The sequence below is a fragment of the Leptonotus elevatus genome, chromosome 18 (genome assembly GCF_054856555.1).
Source record: "Leptonotus elevatus isolate MCC_2025b chromosome 18, RoL_Lele_1.0, whole genome shotgun sequence".
NCBI lineage: Eukaryota > Metazoa > Chordata > Actinopteri > Syngnathiformes > Syngnathidae > Leptonotus > Leptonotus elevatus.
The window spans coordinates 9,694,997-9,708,242 of record NC_141256.1 but is presented as its reverse complement, the minus strand read 5'-3'; the positions used below and the strand labels follow the sequence as shown (position 1 = coordinate 9,708,242).

Genomic DNA, 13,246 nt, shown 5'->3' with positions numbered 1-13,246 from the left:
GATGGGCGACCGTAGATTGTCAAGCTTTAATGTTTAATTAGTTTAGGGATATACCTAATTGAATAGGACGCGATGAAATATATGATGTTATTTCTAGGTTGTTCTTGCATCTGTTAAAATCACAGTATAGCTCAGATCAGTCGTTGAACAAATGTTGACTTGGCTGAAACTTAAAGCTCCCCTGTGGATCTGTTGGCACGCTACGCCGACCTACACCACCACCCCCCAGTCCGCATTATATACCTTCAAAGCGTCTCAAAGGACTTCACAGGCCCACGGTTCACAAAAATCAACAACAATCGATGAAAGGGAAAGCACGTTTTTATGAAAGCTTGAAAAGTAGATCACCGAGGGGAGAAGTGGCAACAAAACAGGCCAAGATTCAGATGTTAGTGCTAAACTGCTTTAGCATCTTTCTCATTATATTCAAATAGATACTTCCAGCAATTTAGAACCAGCATGAAGGATTTCTAGACTTAATCAATAGTTTGATCCAAACGTAGCAGCGAATCAATAAGAGCTGCAGTTAGGTCATCTTGGCAAGAGCTTCATTAGGTACACTGCTGGGATTTTTTGTATTGAGTGGCAGTCGCCATACATGTCAAGAAGAGGGGTAGAATATGAAGAAAAAGGTACCCAGTGGTACTGCTTTACCTTAACAGCATACTTGTACTTTTATATGAACTCGAAAATATACAGTTGTATCGTTTGGGATTCTCCCCCATAACATTTTGTCAGGTAAATAAACAACGATATTGACTCAACTATGTGATTATTACTCTCAAAACAGTTGATGTTTGCTGGGTACAATGTCTTGGAATTGATACCGTCAAAAGTTTTGTTGCCTATTCTGGCTTCCGAACATTCCATACCTCAAACCTACAAAGAACATCATCGTCATGACTAGCCTGGTGTCCTTCCTCAAAAGCTTCTGCTTTTGTACCCTTGACTTTAGTAGCATAGGAAATCTTTTTTTTGGCCTTGGAGTCCAATTAGTAAGCTCTACTGTGCACATTAAGGGTATGATGGTTTGTCCCGGGGGGGCTACTCCATTTGTATCCTTGACTTTGACATACCTTTGAACCATACCTCAACTTTGTCTGGCCTGGTAGTTACACACACAGTTACCTTGAAGTCCAATTATTAGCCTTCCGGGGTCATAGGAATGGACATCATTCAATAGTTAATTTATTTGATTACACAGCATATTGTAATAGCAGCACTTTGCAGCGGCCGTAATTACAACAGGCAGGCGCTCGGCGGGCGGGAAGTGTGAATGTCAGAACCCGCATGTGAGTGAGTCACTGGGAGAGTTGGCGGGCAGAAAATTGCATCGACACATCCCTCGCCTCCACACACACGCGCGCACACACACGCACACAACAGTGTCGTCGCTAATATCGAGGTCCCCCTACCGCATCCTGGCTACATCGAGGATTTTTCGTTGTGGAACAAACTTAATTGTCTATCATGGAAGTCCCAGCTACAATAAAAATTTACTGTATATCTTTTTTAAGGTTTCTTTACAGTATACTTTTGCAGTATTCCAAGATGCTAAAACTAAAATTGAGGGGGGGGGGTTCATTACGAGAGTACTTGTAAGAAAAAGTTTCACAACAATGTTCAACATTTCTAAAATTATATAGTGAAAACATCCTTCATTTTCACCTTTGTGACCATTTTTTTCTCTCGCAAATGACAAATACTGTTTAAAATGTAACTAATGCAAAAAATAATAAAAACAAGTCTTTATGAAAACAAAATAAAAACTTTAAAAAAAAAACACATCTAAAAACGAATTGAAGCAAACTGAATTTAGAAAAAAAAATCCCCCAAAAATCATTAAAACGTAGTTTGTGCTATGAGTGCTAGTAAGATTTTTTTTCACATTTATAAAACTAATTATATAGTGAAAACATCCTTTGTTTTCACCTTTGTGAGCATTTTTTTTAAATCTTGCAACAACAAATACTGTTTAAAATGTTTTAAACTAATAAAAACTAAAGCTTTTATGAAAACAAAATAAGAACACCTCTAAAAACTCTAAAACAAGTTTTAAAAAATCATTAAAACGAGAGTGCTCGTAAGAAAAAAATACGTTGTTTCACATTTATAAAACTAATTATATAGTGAAAACATCCTTTGTTTTCACATTTGTGACCTTTTTTTTTTTTTAAATCTCGCAACAACAAATACTGTTTAATTGTTTACACTAATTCTTAAAATTAATAAAAACAAGCCTTTATTTAAAAAAAAACTAATTTATACAAAAAATAAATAAAACTAATACTAAACTAGTAAAATTTAAAGCCTTTATGAAAACAAAAAAACACCTCTAAAAAAATTAAACAAACTGAATTTAGAAAACAAAATTAAAACGAAAATGAAAAATCCTACACTATTATAACACTAAAGGTTCTTCATTGTAATGCCCTTTCAAGTGGGAAAGGAGAGCCACAGTCGCCAATGCACTTCTCAGGTGTTTATTGAAAACTGGGAGAACAGTAACACAACCATATTGAGCACACTTGTGCAGGAGCTATTGTCAGCCACGGCTCACGCCAAGACACTCCCACGCAGATTTGCTGATGTCACATGCTACCCCACCATGCCCCGCCTCTTAAAGGCACATATTTTATACACGCACTACAATATGTACAATATGCTTTTTTTTTTTTACAAACATGTTTTCCAGTGGCAGTGTTCGGAATCCAGAGTGGTGCCTTGAGATACAAGGGCCTTGACTTATGAGTTTGTTTTTCGAGTCACTGTTTGATAGATTTTTGTCTTCAGATACGAGCAAAAAATGTTGATACGAGAATTAAACAGTTTGTGCATCGTGATTGAATGCTTCAATTCATTGTGCTGCTCCTTCTGCTGTGCCCACCTTGGCCACCGGGGGCAGTATAACACAATCATGCACAACTGCCGTGACTCAGTAAGCGCACGTTTCTCTCGTCAGTGGCTGATGTCTTCCATGAGCTGCTCAGGGGTGAGCTCATCTGTCTTCACACCCGTGCGACTCTTCATCTCCAGGAAGAGGCCCTCGATGTCCCGTGGTGGGTCGGCGATGCTGCGACTCCACAGAACCTCTGTGATGCCCAGCAGCTCGCGCACACGTGCCGCGATGGCCTGCGGAGCGCACAGCAGGTGAGTATGTAAAGTTGGACAGGGAGGAAGGGAGTCCTTTGATAGAGTGTCGAACTTTTTGTTTGGTGCGCTACTCTTGTCGAGAATTGAGACTGTTTCGTCTTTTGAGAGGAAGATGAAGGAACGCGCGTGTGTGCGCGCGACTTGAGTAAAATAGACCTTCATTATCTGCACCTGCTTCTACCTTGATGCTGACACAGCGGAGCAGACGCACTGAGCTAATTTAGCTGTCAGCTCAGACAAAGGCGCCGGAGAAACTGATTTTATTTTTGTTTACCTTATATGTTTGATGATAGACTTGCAAGTTCAAAAAATGAGAGCCAATATGAGATGTATTAATATGCGAGATATTGATAACGGCCGTGTATCATCATGTCAATATGATGCCTACAGAGCAGACGCGGCGACTGTAAAGCTGCTGTTTAAAGATGTGAAGCAAAGTAGTCAACAAGAACAGTTTCCACTTGAATAAATAAACACCACACCTCTAATAAATTTCTCATTTTTAACAAACAAAAGCAACACATTCTACTATTGTGATGGCGATTTACATTTTTATCAATTTTCAGTCCTTGTTCTGCTCCAATAGACATCGTTCCCCAGTGCCTCACTTTTTACCCTCAAAGAGTAAAATAAAAGTATCACTTTATGCTTGTAATTAGTTTTACTGTGACCGATACCATGAGTAGCTTTACTTTATCAGATCGAGGGCCGTTTACAACATTTTGGTGAGCATATTCAGTTTTATGAGAAGGGTACTAAATCAATTTATTAATGCAAAGTGAGTGTAATTTGTGTGTAGGTGTAGCCTAATTAAGTGGCCAATGAATGCGTGAGTCATCATCTTGTTGAATGCAAATCAAAGCACACGCAAGTGTTTGACAAGCAGATGGCATATATTGGCTAATGTTTGCTGCACAGCCTCTTTAACCTTATTTAATCTCCTATTTGAAGATTGTTTTGTATATTTTAAGCCTTGTGAGCAGCTTCCATTACCTGCATGTCTTTAAAATCTGTGATTCCGAGTCTTGGCATGTGCACACAATCCACAAAGATCAGCTTCCTGCCAGTGACACAGTTCTCGGTGAAGCACCGCTGCCATGAAAACAATTTCAATGATTATGGTCACTGTCGTTATCCTGTGTTGCTTGCATTAAAATATCAACCTACTTCATACTGTGGAAATCCTATGGACCCAATCCATCTTGCAACATCCTCACAACTCCACTGCAGGAACTCCATGTTGCGTGTACTCATGTTGCCATGGAAACTGGCACTTGACTACCCGAGTGTTTAGTTTGACTTGTTTTCCTTAACTAAGCTTGTCTCAAAGCGGACTTTGTTGGTCTGAAATATTCGATTTTGTCAAATTAAAATGTCTTGACTCGTTTGACGTTGCTGCACGGACCCTTTGACATATTTTTGACGCATTCATTCCCAAGAGGTTTGAACCGTAGACAAGTTCAACCCTGGTGACGGTTTGACGGCAGCCAATCAGCTTCTAGGAAATTAGGGCGGCTGTTGAATGCCGCCTGAGGATTGGGCCGCTGTTTAAACGTCCCGCCTAACAAGGAAGGGAAACGACGACTGCACTCGGTGACGTTTTTAACCGATTCACTAATCATATGGAGTATTGGCGAGCCACAAACACGAGCCCTCATTTTAGTTTATGGATCGCTGGTTATCCTCCTAGCCCCGCCCCCGTCTCCCGTGCTTTTGCCAGGGACGTTTTGACTGCTTGTACGGTTTCTGTGGTGGGTCGCTTGAAGGACTGAAACTACTACTACTACTTATTGCAAAATGGCAGCAATACTCCGATCCGTGCTCAATACGAAGGTAAAGCATAAAAACAGCGTTGAAGTGTCACATTCTGGGCTAATGGCTTGAAGCTAAACAGCTAGGTGGCTAGCTGGTAGCACTCGCTGCTCAGTCTGCTCGTGAAACTTGTTAGGTCGGTTAAATCCATATCTATTTAATCTCTATTTGCTTTACATACACCAAAAAGTCAATTTGAGTGTTAAATACATTTGTTTTGATTTCTAAGATGATTAACAGGAACCAGTAAGTCAAGTTGAGTGTTAATCAAATTTGTTTGAATACCTTCCAGACATCCTCCCTGCAGCTGGGCCGTATGTGCTACTCGTCTGTGGTAAGAAGAGATCTCACACTGTGCAGCTTTTATAACAGTCCCGACACGTAATGTCAACGTGACAAGAGTACTCCACGTCACTTTTTGTTTTCGCTGCAAGTAACGTGGACAATTTCCTGTGAAACAAAAGCTCCTTTCAACCTCTTGATGGTTTTAATCTTGGGATATAAACAACAGTTTTTATATATCACTTGTCCACAATTGCAAAGCAAATTTATTCATCCATTTTCTATACTGCAAGAGGTGGGAGTAAGTTATAAAAATGTGCATTTCTCAAGACTTAAAATTAAAACTTCAAACAAGTCCCAAGTTGCTTTGGCAAAAAATAAAAATAAAAGCCAGGTAAGTGAAGTTATACATTCTTGCTTTTACGGCTTAACATGCAGTTGCATGTTTGTCATTTTGTCCTCAGTATCAGGCCTCGCATAATATAGTTGTTAACTTCTCTACCAAACACTTGAGTTTCAAGGTACTAAACCTTGCTTGCGTTGGAAAGCTGGCTTCTTCCAACATTCCGATAACATGCTTGATGTTAGTCATTGATAACTCGTCCAAAAGTCCTTAGGGGTGAGTGTGAATGAATGCTTTACACTTCCTTTCACGACTTCGTTCGGGGTATCATTCAAACAGATGTGAGTCCCATCAGCATTGGACAGCTTAGGTTTTGCTATTGTACGGCTATCATTACCCTCGCCTGTCTGTGGTTTGCCAATTGGCTTGATTTGAGCAGTGTAAAATTGCTGCTTGACATTTGTTTTTTTGTTTTTTTAATCCTGGATTGGAGTTCAGCACGCGTAGTACAATTGACGCTATCCATGACAACTTTCTAATGATGGCAACCTTAAGTCTATACAATGAAATCTGTATCACTCTATAAAGCTGAATCAAGCTTTTGTTGATAGTGAGGGACAGCCTGTTTATGTGCACTGTGATTGGCTGCCATTCATGAGCCTAATGAAGACACATGCTGCAGAAAATGGAAAGTTGGATTAACCAGATAGCATAAGATTCACCAAAGCTCCCATACAAGTGATACAGCCATTAAAAATGCCTTTAAAAAGTTAATGGCTCCTAATAAAGTATCCATTGAGAGTGCACTTCATGTGACCGTGTATTTGTGTGACCTTTGTAGCCCACCACCAAGCTATTCATCGACGGCAAGTTTGTCGAGTCCAACACGTCGGAATGGCTCGACATTCACAACCCCGTGAGTATTTATAGACGCATATGCTGACTTTGTTGTGCTATTAAAGGAAGTTTAAATAGATAAAACAAGTACAGTACTACAAAAGATACCCGAGGCATCAGCAACATTTTGGCAAGCTTATGATGGCTCGTAAATACGCGAGTCAAATTTGCAACGTTGTAAAAAAAAGCATAAAAACATTTTTGCTCTAGACATTAATGCATGAGATGAAGTAACGACTTCCCCGCATCGGTCGCAGTCGGCGTGTCTGAACGGGCTGTCTCTGCTCGCAGGCCACTAATGAGGTGGTGGGCCGTGTTCCCAAAGCCACCCAGACGGAGATGCTGGCCGCCGCGGAGTCCTGCTCGCGCACGTTCCACTCCTGGTCGGAGACGTCCATCCTGAGCCGCCAGCAGATCTTTCTACGCTACCAGCAGCTCATCAAAGACAACATTGTAAGAAGCGTTCGTGTGCAAGTATGTTGTGGTTAAATTTGGCTTATCCTTGTCTCGATTTTGTGTATTTTAGAAAGAGCTGGCTAAGATGATCACACTGGAACAAGGCAAGACTTTGGCAGATGCCGAAGGCGACGTATTCAGAGGACTGCGTGAGTAAAAGTCCAGATATTTTTCATAAAAATCCGCCATTGTTGGGCTAAAAACAAAAACTCCGGGAAACATGTCTGTCCTTGTGTTCATACCAACGCTCGATAACCTGTAAAGCCTTTAAAAATCATCTGAAACTTGAAGAACATCATTTGCTCAAAAGGATAATCAAGGAATTATCTATTTGTGTAAAGCCTCTTGAGTGTCTTGAAAAGCAATATACTCAAAATAGTCAAGTGCGTGGAGTCTATTGTGACTAGATCGCACTCGAGAAAATACTAGTGTCAAGAATGTTCACATTAAGGACATTCTAGTCAATCAGTCGTTAAACTAAAAATATGTAAAATATTAACCTGTAAAACAATTAGGCCACTCTGGCCAGTCAGTAACCTGGAGAAAGTTACATGTGAAAAAGGCACATTAGCAGCTATGGCAACTTGACTAATGGTGACATTTAATTAATCCTAACTATATCATACCTCAATGTATAGTTAAAGAAATGATTTAACTATTGAAACAATAAAAAGGTGCATGCCAAACCAACAGATGGCATTGCCACCTGTGAAATGTTAAGGCCACTCTAGCCACACGCAAGCCTCAGAAAAATACTTAATACAGAAAAAGGCGCCTATTGAGAATTACCAGACTCAAAAGAAACCCAATGCGAAGTTAGTAAGTTTTCAGTGCAGCGTTTCATTGATCTAAATCACAGTTTGCATATTGACAGAATACCCCAAAATGGGGAAGGAAAAAGGAAACGAGATGTTATTGATCAATTAAAAAGTCCCCCCGGGCTAAGTGTTTTCCTTGACTTTCTGGCGTTATTCATCTTCATGGATTGATGTGTTTCCAGTAAAGGCAGCTGCACAGTGGATTGCGACGCGAGGCTTCCTAAGCGTCCCAGTGAGCTTTTTATGTGCGTCGTCTCTGGATTGATCGCTGCTGGCCGCTTAATGGGCCGCGATAAAAACACAATTTCGCTCTCGCTGTCTCCCTCTTTTTTTTTTTTTCTTTGTGTGTCGCGCAATCGTCCACAGTAAAAATGTGGCTTCAGCTAATGTGGACGTTTGCTAGGACGCTAAATGGAAAACTCCGGAGCAGGATGACTAAGCAAACTTTTTGTGGGAGTCAAATGCTTATACCCAAATTTCTGAATTTGAACACCTAATCAAAATACTCAATTAGTTGTGACCCATGGAAAGTTAAGAAGAAGAAAAAAGAGCCTCTGACATGAGTTACAAAGTAAAAGTGGAGGTCTATCAAAAAGATGCATAACATCTACTTGATTTAGTGTTAAAAATTGCTGGATTCGACACTAAAACTTGCTCAGTCGTGCCCCCTGGAAATTTAGGAAAATTTGCCATTTCATTCAAATTCAGAGTTTTGCCTATTGCCACGAGATTAGTCGGACATGTCTGTTAAAACGACACACCATAAAGTCTCAAGGACCCAGGCCTAAAATGGAATAAGAAGTTGGCCATTTTGATTTAAAGCGGCAAATTCCAGGACTGTTATTTGAGGAACTTGAAGTGCAAGTTGATCATCTCACGGATTCAAAACGAAGAAGGTAGACAACACTTGCTTTAATTATTAATTGGGCGCATACAAAAAGTTTCAAGGACCGATGCTTAAAATCGAAAATTGTCATCGTTTTGAGTAAAATTTTCAGGGCTTGCACTTTTAACAAATTCCTACTAGGGAATTCTCCCCATATATATTATTTTATATATTTTTGGGCAGTTCTCATGTAGCTAAATCAACACAGAATCTTAATCGCTGTCTGTTTTCCGCCACTCCTGTTGAGGATTTAAGATGCTCTCGCCAAAGCGTTGCCTGGCGCAGCTCTCGCCGCCAAAGTAACGAACGGCGTTCCATTATCAGCGGAAAGACAGGCGGCGGCGCGTGCAGGTGCACCGTCAGGTTGAGGATTTACTAGCAGGCCGTGCCCACCTCGCTTTCTCAAGCTGCACTCTACCCAAAGGCAATCAACAGCTTCAGATACGACTGCTCGAGCCAGCAAGCGGAATGCATTAATTAGATGCATAAACACAGTTTTGTTAGCAGGTTTGTGGAGCGTTGACACCATTTGTCATGTTGTCTGAACGGTTTCATTGTTAATGGCTATTAACAGCGCAGTATATTTTTGAAAATGCTTGTGAAAAGTTGGTGAGAAAGTCAACTAGAACATCTCTAAATACTTTTTAAGTGTGAATGTGTTTCTTAATTACAAAATTGTTAAACTGCATATGTGTGTTGCTGTCCTCCGGCAGAGGTGGTGGAGCACGCCTGCAGCATCACGTCGCTGATGCTGGGCGAGACGCTGCCGTCCATCACCAAGGACATGGACACGTACACTTACCGCCTGCCCATCGGCGTGTGCGCCGGCATCGCTCCTTTCAACTTCCCCGCCATGATCCCGCTGTGGATGTTCCCCATCGGCATGGTGTGCGGCAACACCTACCTGATGAAGCCGTCGGAGCGCGTGCCCGGATGCACCATGCTGCTGGCCAAGATGCTGCAGGACGCCGGAGCGCCCGACGGCGTGCTCAACATCATCCACGGGCAGCACGCAGGTCAGCGACATAAATTATGCGGGCGTGGCGTCTATTCGAAGAGGGGTTTAAAACTTTTGCGTTTTGAACGCAGCCGTCAACTTCATCTGCGACCATCCCGCCATCAAGGCCATCAGCTTCGTGGGATCCAACCAGGCGGGAGAGTACATCTATGAAAGAGGCTCCAAGAACGGGAAGAGGGTGCAGTCCAACATGGTACACCTTAGCCTAAATATTAACATTCGTATTTTATGATTTGTTATCTTATGTGAAAATTGAAACTTAGTGATTGTTTCATTTGGTAGTTTTTTATTTTTATTTTCAAAAATAATTGTATTATTATTATTATTACCATCATCATTATATTTAAAATATTGTGAAAACTTAAACCCATAATAAAATTCAATATCATTATTATTTTTGATTATATTTAAAAATAAAAATATTGCGAAAAGTTAAGCCCCTGATAAAACTCATTACTGCTCCCGTAGGAGTGGAGTGGAACTTTGACTGCCATTTACACTGGATTTTGCATAGAATGAGAGAATTTGGTAGTTAATTTTTTTTTAAATTATTATTATTATTATTATTATTAATTATATTAGATTTAAAAAATAAAATATTGTGAAAACTTAAACCCCTGATAAAATTAATTACTATTATTATTTTTAATTATATTAGATTTGTAAATAAAAATATTGCGAAAACTTAAATGAAAAAAATAGAACATTTTGAAATTACAAGGAATAAAATTTGATCAGTTTGTTTCATGCAATCGATTATCAAGTAAATTGAGACTCAATTAGCAAGAATCTTTTCCATCTGATTATTATTATTTTTTTTTAATATAAATAAGAACTGAAACATGATAACTGAAGAGATATCTTCAATAATTTCCCACATCAGAAATGGTGAAACCTTGCTGGAGGTCTGCTTATGTCACATTTGACCACCTGCGTGGTTCCGTGTTGTCCCAGGGCGCCAAAAACCACGGCGTGGTGATGCCAGACGCCAACAAGGAGAACACCATCAACCAGCTGGTGGGCGCCGCTTTTGGCGCGGCGGGCCAGCGCTGCATGGCTCTCTCCACCGCCATCTTTGTGGGCGAGTCTCGCGAGTGGCTCCCGGAGCTGGTGGAGCGCTCCAAATCGCTGCGTGTCAATGCAGGTAAACATCACCTAGCCTTCGTCGAGCGTTAATTACATGTCGTTGATTAACGACGGACAATTGTGAAGGCGATCAGCCCGGCGCCGATGTGGGACCGCTCATCTCTCCCGAGGCCAAGGCCCGCGTGGAGTCCCTGATCCAGAGCGGAGTCAATGAGGGCGCCAAACTGCTGCTGGACGGCAGGAACGTCAACGTCAAAGGTTATGAGAACGGCAATTTTGTGGGACCCACCATCTTGGGCAGCGTAACGGTAAGCCTCCGTAAAATCATTTTCTCTGTAGCAATTTTGACTGAAAATACTCAAAACGAATGATCGTTCCATTCTGTTTAAATTTAGCACCGTACTCATTCATTCCATGTAATGCATCATCTTTTCTCTCAATCGCAACACACTTTCTACTACCTACTGCGATGCATTGTCTCTTTTTTTAGGGTGACCACAAACATATTTGCAAAAATGCCCTGTAAGAATCGCATTGCCACTAACAAAAACACTTGAATGTGGTTGCTTTCTTTTCGCTGCGGGAAGGGTATTTATTCAGACAGAACATTGAATCCATAATAAAAGAAAGTTCCACCGCATTCCCACAGCTGTTAAGCCTTGTGTCCCCCGCTGATCTTATATCCCGAGGAAGCTGATAAAATACATTTTTACGCTTTCACCGAAGCATAAAAAGTTTGAACTTTCAAGAAGCTGGAGGCGAAGCGTTTCTATTTATTACGTTTAATGATGTCTCCAGCCGGACATGACATGCTACAAGGAGGAGATTTTCGGGCCGGTGTTGGTTGTCCTGGAGGCTGAGGACCTGGATGAAGCCATCGCCATGATCAACAACAACCCCTACGGCAACGGCACGGCCATATTCACCTGCAACGGCGCCACGGCGCGCAAATATACACACGAGGTGGACGTCGGCCAGGTGAGATAAGAAAAAAAAAAAAAAAGAAGAAGCTTTTTCTTTACTTTTCGTTAACTAAAATGACCTGATGATTGTAAAGTACAATACAAATGCATAAGATCAAATCACATAGAAGTAATCTTGTTTATATTTGTGTAAATGTTATTTACCGCCAACAGTCAGGTGATGAAAGATCTTGAAGCCTACGAACCTTGCGTGCATGTACGATTTACTGACAGTAATTTGTGGTTTTTCCGCAGATTGGCGTGAACGTTCCCATTCCCGTCCCCCTGCCCATGTTCTCTTTCACCGGCTCCAGAGGCTCGTTCAGGGGAGACACCAACTTCTACGGCAAACAGGTCCGAAATCTTCAAAAGAGTACGTCCACCACCAAAAAGTAGATTCATGAGTCTAAGCGCGTTGTTGCCCATTTCTTCGTGTAGGGCATCCAGTTCTACACGCAGATCAAGACGGTGACGTCGCAGTGGAAAGCCGAGGACGCCACCGTCACGACCCCGGCTGTCACCATGCCGACAATGGGACGCTAAACCTCCTGCGATGCCTTCGGGGACTTTGACATGTGCCTTAAAAAAAACATGACGGGGGGATGGTGGAAGGCATTTTTTTTTTTTTTTTTTTTTTTTAAATGTAGAAGATTGATTTCGTTGGTGGTTTTACTAAAACAAAGTCGTCATCCACGCGCCTCCTATGGAGAAAGTGTTGTCGGTCCTCATCGGTATTGTACGACAAGTTGAATCCTTTTCGTGATATGTCTGCTGTCGTTCCTTTTAAGCCTGCAGGAGCAATCAAAGATCAGGATTAACCTCCAAGCAGTCACATAAGTCGTCTTCCGCCGACGAGAGCTTCGCAGCGCACGCATCACATGATATGTATGTAGGTTTACTTGCAGTTCCATACTAAATGTGACCACACACTTTGATCTGTGATACTTCCTGCACCCTCTGTAAGGCCTAATGCTGTCCGCTATTTGTCAGGTTGAAGTTTAATGGCAATAAATTGTAGCGGTTTTCTTGGTATTCCTGATGTGTCGTCTGTTTCTCTTTCTTTCACTGAGTTATGTCACACACTGTATTGTAGCTTTACAAGGCTCGCGCAAATGTGTCAGCCAAATGATACAAAGGCTAATCTGTGCTGACATTGTCCTGCATTGACATCTTCATTAGTTAATTGATCATCGAAGTGAGCATTATTAACATGATAAAATCCATCCATCCGTTTTCTGGGTTTCTATACTGCTGTTCCTCATTAGGATCGTAGAGCCAATCCTTCCTTTTGCCCTCCCTTCCCTCCTTCAGACTTTCTCTCGTCTTTCCCATTTTAATTCCATCATCCTTTTTTCTTTTCTTCCCTCCTTTCTCCCTTCATCCTTCCTTCAGGCTACTTTTCATCCTTACCTTATTCCTTTCTATGTCTCTTTCCTTACCTCCTTTCTTCCTTCATGCTTAAATTCTTCCCTTCTTTCTTCAGCAGTTCTTGCTTTCTTCACATCCCATAATAATTTTTACTGTTCTTTCCTT

At 41.2% G+C, this 13,246-nt stretch overlaps 2 protein-coding genes across 3 annotated transcripts in view; one reads left to right on the top strand and one right to left on the bottom strand.

Moving 5' to 3' along the window:
• LOC147158519 (methylmalonate-semialdehyde/malonate-semialdehyde dehydrogenase [acylating], mitochondrial-like) overlaps positions 1-12,745 on the top strand; it is a 32,000-nt gene extending 19,255 nt beyond the window's left edge. The window contains exons 8-19 of one of the 2 annotated variants that reach the window (XM_086060432.1): positions 2,963-3,150; positions 5,258-5,299; positions 6,432-6,506; positions 6,779-6,940; positions 7,014-7,092; positions 9,361-9,663; positions 9,737-9,858; positions 10,620-10,809; positions 10,878-11,059; positions 11,550-11,729; positions 11,969-12,067; positions 12,152-12,745. In XM_086060432.1, coding sequence (XP_085916558.1) covers positions 5,282-5,299; positions 6,432-6,506; positions 6,779-6,940; positions 7,014-7,092; positions 9,361-9,663; positions 9,737-9,858; positions 10,620-10,809; positions 10,878-11,059; positions 11,550-11,729; positions 11,969-12,067; positions 12,152-12,256 — 1,515 coding nt within the window. In that variant the 5' untranslated portion in view covers positions 2,963-3,150; positions 5,258-5,281 and the 3' untranslated portion in view covers positions 12,257-12,745. Of the gene's footprint in view, positions 1-2,962; positions 3,151-4,666; positions 4,987-5,257; positions 5,300-6,431; positions 6,507-6,778; positions 6,941-7,013; positions 7,093-9,360; positions 9,664-9,736; positions 9,859-10,619; positions 10,810-10,877; positions 11,060-11,549; positions 11,730-11,968; positions 12,068-12,151 lie in introns of those variants that run through there. The other variant, XM_086060431.1, reaches the window with a different exon arrangement.
• Positions 2,468-5,335, bottom strand: LOC147158520 (sterile alpha motif domain-containing protein 15-like). The gene is made up of 3 exons (XM_086060433.1): positions 4,321-5,335; positions 4,147-4,245; positions 2,468-3,132 (listed from the first exon to the last, which is right to left on the bottom strand). The coding sequence occupies exons 1-3, from the start codon at positions 4,405-4,407 to the stop codon at positions 2,959-2,961; spliced, it is 360 nt and encodes a 119-aa protein (XP_085916559.1). The 5' UTR covers positions 4,408-5,335; the 3' UTR covers positions 2,468-2,958.
• Positions 12,746-13,246: the final 501 nt, after the last annotated feature.